General features: G+C 40.9%; 2 protein-coding genes across 2 annotated transcripts; both read left to right on the top strand.

The window, feature by feature from the left end:
• The first annotated feature begins 750 nt into the window (after positions 1-750).
• On the top strand, positions 751-4,287 carry LOC101303161. The gene is made up of 6 exons (XM_004288479.1): positions 751-1,042; positions 1,129-1,217; positions 1,691-2,490; positions 3,082-3,214; positions 3,448-3,806; positions 3,895-4,287. The coding sequence occupies exons 1-6, from the start codon at positions 751-753 to the stop codon at positions 4,010-4,012; spliced, it is 1,791 nt and encodes a 596-aa protein (XP_004288527.1). The 3' UTR covers positions 4,013-4,287.
• Positions 4,288-5,191: 904 nt separating this feature from the next.
• Positions 5,192-6,934, top strand: LOC101303455 (UDP-glycosyltransferase 91A1-like). Its single transcript, XM_004288480.1, has one exon. The coding sequence runs from the start codon at positions 5,192-5,194 to the stop codon at positions 6,617-6,619; it is 1,428 nt and encodes a 475-aa protein (XP_004288528.1). The 3' UTR covers positions 6,620-6,934.
• Positions 6,935-7,199: the final 265 nt, after the last annotated feature.

Below are 7,199 nucleotides of genomic sequence, written 5' to 3' on the forward strand. Positions count from 1 at the left end.
CTTATGTGCAGTAGAGACAAAATTCTTAGTCTCGTATGTTCGAATTCTTACAGAAGACAATTCATTAGTTCACTCCTTAAGCCCCTACTATAATTCAACATACTTTTTACTTGGTAATATGATCATCCACCTACGTACTTAGGCTTGAAATTGTTCTCTAATTTCTTTAAGAAATTACTAATCAAATCAGTGATCTTTTAACCATCTAATTGAATAAATCAAATGGACGGTTATGACAAAGATTAAATGAATTTGATCATGAAAATAAAAACGACATTCATACTACAAGGTAGCCTATAAACAACTCAATTTGTTCAACGTTTGGTCCAAATAACTTGACAAATCTAGCTACCACTAACTTCGGTCACTACTTCAAGAAAAAAAAAACTTCAGTCACATTTTGAGCTCAACCTCCACTCGACATCCATCTTTCATGTAAGTCACACCGTAAACTCTCTATTTAGACATCCAATCCAACTTTGTCATAGATTGTTTTTTTTATTAGGTAAATTATAATTGCGTGAGTTAAACTCTTATTTATTAAAATAAGAGTATGTCACTAGATCAAATGGTACCCGGCTTACCATAGATTGTTTGAAAAAAACATTGAAAATTTGAACATTTAACCAAAGAAATTGTAGCAAATTACACATAATTACATTTGTTTTTTTTTTTTTTTTGTAGAAAGACAGACCCTGGTTGAGACGACTTACCATTCACAGTCATCCCTGCAATCCTGCCCCTAAAAAAATGGCTCTACTCGGAGACGACGGCCGCGGCTACGAGCTGGCCTGCAAGCTCGAGTCGTGCAACGTCTGGCGCACCTGGCTCGGCGACTCCAGCTACTCCACCTTCGTCCACTTCCTCACCTCCCCCTCCACCTGGGACTCCTTCATGCGATCCGACCCCTCCAAATCTAGGGCTCAGATCCTTCTCCAACTCCGCGCCCGCGCCCTCCTCTTCGACAAGGCCTCCGTCTCCCTCTTCCTCCGCCCCGACTCCGCTTCCAATTCCTCTGCCGTCTCCAACCTCAATCCCAACTGTGAGTCAGTTCTCTCATTGCTTTCGCTGTTGAATTCTCTATTGGCTTCTGAATTCTGATTGATAATTGTGAACTTCGATGTGCAGATTTGCAGTTGCACGCTGATGACGTGTACTTCAGTCTCGAGAATTCTTCAGCGGAAGGTGTTCAGGCTCAACAGCGTGACGCCTCCAAGGTACTGTCATTTTGTTCTAAACACATTTAAGCATTGGTTTTTGGGATTAAGAAACTAATGTGGAATTCAATTATGTTAGATTTGAGGTATTTTGTTTTTTAATGTTTAGGAATATCAGGTTAATTCCATATTGTAAACATTTGGGGAAACTGGTGGTAAAACAACCTAGTTGATTCGAAAAGGCTCGAACTTTTATTGTTTAGGGTGAATCAGTTAGCTGCTGAGCTCCACTTCATCTGGCATAATGCGCTTAATGGTGTTAGATTGTTAGCTAATAATCGGGATTCTGGAAATTAATATTGTATGTGGAACTAGTAAATTTATTTATGAATTGAAATGATGCAATGAATTACTTTAATTTTTCGGATTCTGAATGATTCTTAAGGACTAGGACTGTAATCAGGGGAATGGTATTTTGGCAAAAATTTTAGGCTTTAAAACTGAGAGTTGCTGTTTAATGTTTGTGCTTGCAGATTCAATCAAAAACCAATTTTGGTTTTGGTTCGAGATATGGAGAATCTGAAATTGATAACAAGTCAGCAAGATTTAAAAATGAAGAGCTTCCTGAAACCTGGTATAATCAGGTTAGTGAGAGACATAGAGTTAGCAGAACGCATAGGTTGTCATCAGCAGACCGAGAGTCAGAGAGACGTACTCCAGAGGAGATGTGTGCTTATATTAAGCTTGCTATGAAGCATAAGAAGAGGTGTATCGCATTCAAAGAAGAGCAGCCTGTGGGATACAGAAACCCACTCCTAGAAAATGCATCACAGAACCCACATTCTGGTTTAGATGGTAGTAATTCAGTTGATCATGAAGCACCTTTTTTCCCAGAAACAATGTTTACGTTCAACTGTGTTCCTGATAGTGCACTTCCACCTATGAATAGAGAGCAAGACGACCAAAAAGTTGAATTTTGTGGAGTTCTTGACACGTTACCTCAGGTTATGACTAGGAGTCCTGTTATGCTTGAGAGGCTTGGTATAAGACCTGAATACCTTAGCATGGATCGTGGAAAGAATGGGTCTGCAGGGAACAAAAGTTGTCTTACTCATGAGCAAGCGGCGCAGTTATCTCAAAAGGTTATAGCCCGGATACTGACAAATGTGGGATTTGAAGGTTCCTCAGAAGTTCCGATTGAAGTTTTCTCTCAGCTGCTAAGCTGTCATATCCGTAAATTGGGTAGTTGTTTGAAAGTTCTTACTGATAGTTACAGAAAGCAGTGTTCAGCAATTGAACTATTGAAGATGTTCCTTCAAACGGTGGGATATAGGTAAGTTAAGTAGATTATCTATGACTGCACTTGGTTGGATTTTGAATAGCTGATTTCAGTTTCCTTATAAGTTGAATGGCCTTAGAATTGCTGATTAAATGATATTGGTTGTCACAATTTGCTCACTTGCTTTTGGGGCCAAATTTTCTCGTTTACTGCTTTGTGACTGAGTAGGGGTTCAAAGTGTGTTATATTCTGTCTCCTAGACATTAGTTCATTTCCTTTTTATGAACTGTTTCAAATGCTGGCGGTCATCTGTTTGCGTATAATTACAAAATTAGCTTGGAACTAATGTCTTTCTTTCTTTGGGTCTTGTTGGAACTAATATCTAGGAGACTGAATTTAACTACCTATATTATCTAACAAGCTGTCCTAAAAAATTTGTATGGTCAATATAAGAATGAGTACTCTTAGTACTCTGTGAGCCTCACGGAGATAGTTTTTGGATATTTGGGTTTTGAATTCGTATTGTATACCTTTCACTTCAATAATTGTGCCTTTGAGTTCTTTTGTAATTAAGAATATAATAGAAGTATCTAAATATCCATCACTAACCCACCTCTTCACTTTTGTTGTTCTCTATACCACCAGAAATTTTGGCCCTCTAGCAGATCAAGTCAAGGATGGCTCCAGGAGTGTCCATCAACAAAATCAGCAGCAAATTCATGGAATGCAGTCACAGTTGCAGCCACAACACCAGAACCCTATTCGACTACCCCAACAAGTACTAATCCCTTCAACTGTTTCAGTTGTAATTCTTGTATATCCATGGATAGTTTATGGTTATTTTTGGGATTGTATTCACCTATTTTGGGATTGTACAGTTCCACAAATTGCTATTGAAGTTTGTAGAGTGATCTACGCACTTAGTAATTTCCAAAGCTGAACTTTGCACAGTTTGTTAGCATGACATGATTACTAATGCTTCTTTTATTATATTGTCTGGTGAATGTATAGATATCGAGGCAAATGCTTCCACAGATGCAGCAGATTCAGCAAATGCAGCAAATGGCACAATCCAAGAATTTGCCATTTCAGCAACAGCAGCAGATAGAAAGAATGCGAAGACGTCAACCATCTACTCCTCGTGCGGGAATGGACATGGTACAGGAAAGACCTATGGTCCAGGTCAAGATTGAAGCTCCATCAGAGTTACCTATGGATAGTAATGCCTTCAACAATTTCAATAACAGAAATCCACAAATGCAGTTCAGGCAGCAGCAAATTCCTGCAATGTCGAATCCTACAATGCAAAATGTCCCTGCTCAGTCAGGGAATCAGTTTAGACAGACACAAATCGCACAAATTCAATCACAGTAAGGAAAATCTGATGGAAGAAATAAAGTTCCTGAACCTTGATGTGAATAACGATTCACTGAAACTCTAGAACTCTCATGTGTGCAGGAACGCCGGTGTTCTCAGGGCTCGACCAGTGAAGGTTGAAGGTTTCTCGGAATTAATGGGAGGAGATGCTTCATCGAAGCATGATTCAGATGAAAATAGGCTGACCTCCCCGAAGTAGCTCCCCCATCATCAAGTACATAACTTAGCAGTATCTCAACAGTCAGTATGCACTCCCCACATCTCTGCACGCTACATGTTCCGACCTTAATCATGTGTCACATATGTTGTAAAAGCATGTTCGCTATGTATGCTAACCCATGCCGGATGCATGATAGTTTGATAACAGTAATGAACTTCTTTTACTGTTGTAGGTGTGAGTTTTAACTTACTACTTGGAAATTCTTTTACAGGGTTGTAGCTGTAATTCACCAATTTATAAAATTTTCATTAAAGAATATATATTTGTTCTTTTCAAAATAAAATAAAATATATATGTATGTTCTGTCACGAGGTGAATAATTGGAGACGTTCAGTCTGTCTTCACGTGTTTCAGTATTCATCACTCAGAGCAATATTGGAGCAATGTGTCCTGATCAAATGGGCACACTATATCAACTTGCCGATGTGATTGGGCAAGGCAGCAGCTCTGTACTATCTTCAGCATTTAGATCTGGCTCCCATCTTTAGAATTGATCAGATCCTCTCACCAAACTTTTCTATCATGTATTAAATTAGCATTTGGTAGAAATAATGAAGCAGCAAGTAAAAGAATATAGGTGGAAGTTGACATCTATTTTAATTTTATAAGCAGGTTTCGAAGTTGGTAATATGTGTATCGAATTTGATTAAATTGAGTGGCTATACTAGCCATAACCGTCAAATGTTCGTGTTGACTGAAAGATATTGTTTACTGTCTTTCACCATCAGTCAGTTTTGACTGTTAGGTAATCAACTGCCACAAGAACATTGATATTTTAGGAAGTCATATTACAATTTCTCCATTTGAAAACACACTACACAGACACCAAATCAAAATGTCCGATTGTCCGCCAATAATGGCATATGTTTAAGGTTCAAGGTCCCCGGCGAATCCCCAATCATGTCTCTTTCTTCCGGAATCAGATCATGGCACCCTCTTCTTCTTTGATAAAATACATAGTAGTTAACCCCCGCACTTCAAAGATAGGTTATTAAATGAACTCAATTTGATTTTCTTCTCCTCACACTCAAATTCAAATCAAATACGACGAAGATCTGGGAAAAAGATCACTAGTGACGCATACATAAAAGAGGAGAGAGTACTATATAACCAAACTAGTGAACTTGTTTTCTTCATCCTAAGCAGAAGAAGAAAGCCATGGACTCCATCACTGTCCACCCCTCCATGCCCAACAGTAACAAAGACACTAAGCTTCACATAGCCTTGTTCCCATGGCTGGCCTTTGGCCACATGCTTCCATACCTCGAACTTGCCAAGCTGATCGCCGGAAAAGGCCACAAAATCTCTTTCATCTCCACCCCAAAAAACATCGACCGCCTCCCTCCTCTCCCTCCAAAACTCTCCGCCCTAATCACCTTCGTGAAGATTCCATTGCAACAATATCCGAACCTTCCAGAAGGTGCCGAGGCCACCGCGGACTTAACCGAGGAGCAGGTCTTCCATCTCAAGATTGCCTACGATTCTCTCCGAGAACCAATCACCCAATTCCTCAAATCTTCAAACCCCGATTGGGTTCTCTTTGATTTCGCGCCTTACTGGGTGCCGGAAATAGCTAGGAGTCTCGGCATCCGTACCGCCTTCTACACTATTGTGATGGCCGTCGTTGTGGCTTTCCTAGGGCCCACTTCGCCAGAAATACCTGCTGATGACCGTAAGTTGCCGGAGGATTACACAGTCCCGCCCAAGTGGGTGTCATTCTCAACCACCGTGGCGTGGCGATTGTTCGAGGTGCTTCGTCTCTTGAAACAAATAACTGGAGACGATACAAACGTCTCGGTCGTGCAACGTTTCATGGTGGGACTGCAAGGTTGTGATTTGATTGCGGTAAGAAGTTGTGCAGAGTTCGAACCGGAATGGCTGAACCTTCTGGAAGTTATGCACGGAAAACCTGTTTTACCTGTTGGTGTGCTCTCCACTATGCCGAAAACCGACGACGACGATGAAACGTGGCGGTCAATAAAGGAATGGTTGGACCGGCAGAGCAAAAAGACGGTGGTATACGTGGCTTTCGGAACAGAAGCAATCCCAACTCAAGAGGAAGCGACGGAAATAGCTCTAGGTCTGGAGAAGTCTGGTTTGCCCTTCTTTTGGGTGCTGAGAACCAAACACGGCGAGGATGCTGTAAAGCTGCCGGAGGGTTTCGAGGAGAGAAATGAAGGGAGGGGAGTGGTGTGCAGGAGTTGGGTTCCACAGCTGAAGATTCTAGCTCACGACTCGTTCGGTGTGTTTCTGAGTCACTCTGGTTGGAGCTCGGTGGTGGAGGCCTTGACATTCGGAAGGCCGCTGGTGTTGTTCCCTTTGTCGAATGACCAGGGCCTCAATGCGAGGTACTTCGGGGAGAAGAAGGTCGGGTATGAATTGCCGAGGGACGAGCATGACGGGTCGTTTACGAGTGAGGCGGTGGCGGAGTCGCTGAGGATGGTGATAGAGAAGGAGGAGGGGAGGGTTTACAGAGAAACGGCCAAAGAGTTGAAGACGTTGTTTGGAGACAGGGATCTGCAAAATGTGTATCTGGATAAGTTTTTGGAGTACCTCACAACCCACAAAGGATGTCGTTCAACATGAAGGAGCACGTTTATGATGATTCAAGCCCAAGCAATTGCAAGGGGTCACGTACTTCTTTGATCTCTTTCTTACTCGTTTTTAGCTACTATATATTAATTAGTGTGAGTTTGTTTTTCCTTAATTCTGGCCGAGTTTAATAGTTCACCCTCTCAAGATCAGTGTGGGGGACTGGGGGAGTACTAGTAGTTAAGTTGATGGAATACTTCACTGTTTCTTTGAGGGAATGTACGTGCAAAATGATTGCACATAATCTCGTGTTTCCTTTTTTCATGTACTTGTTTTATATACGGTCTCATATCGAGTCAAACACTTTACATCTATTGTTTTATGGTTTGTGCACACGGTGGAAAAGGTTGTGTTCATCTGGTTAGTTACTGGTCAAGGGGTTTAAGGTCAACTATTGTTAGATGTAAATTTAAGGATTAAAAATAAAATAACTTAACTTTAAAATAATACATTCTATCATTGAATTTACATCCAATGATGATTGACCATAATTCTGTTTGTTAGTAACTGACCAAATGAACGCTACAACTATGGAAAAAGTGCAAGAGAAAGGGAAGAGAAGTGTCGTAACTCT

This window comes from Fragaria vesca, linkage group LG1 (assembly GCF_000184155.1).
Source record: "Fragaria vesca subsp. vesca linkage group LG1, FraVesHawaii_1.0, whole genome shotgun sequence".
Classification (NCBI taxonomy): domain Eukaryota; kingdom Viridiplantae; phylum Streptophyta; class Magnoliopsida; order Rosales; family Rosaceae; genus Fragaria; species Fragaria vesca.

Excerpts from the sequence above, each read along its gene's own strand:
- LOC101303161 (XM_004288479.1), top strand. The coding sequence starts at position 751 with ATGGCTCTACTCGGAGACGACGGCCGCGGCTACGAGCTGGCCTGCAAG. Across the intron at positions 3,215-3,447 it reads CTATTCGACTACCCCAACAA|ATATCGAGGCAAATGCTTCC; the intron begins GTACTAATCCCT and ends GTGAATGTATAG. Across the intron at positions 3,807-3,894 it reads ATCGCACAAATTCAATCACA|GAACGCCGGTGTTCTCAGGG; the intron begins GTAAGGAAAATC and ends TCATGTGTGCAG.
- LOC101303455 (XM_004288480.1), top strand. The coding sequence starts at position 5,192 with ATGGACTCCATCACTGTCCACCCCTCCATGCCCAACAGTAACAAAGAC.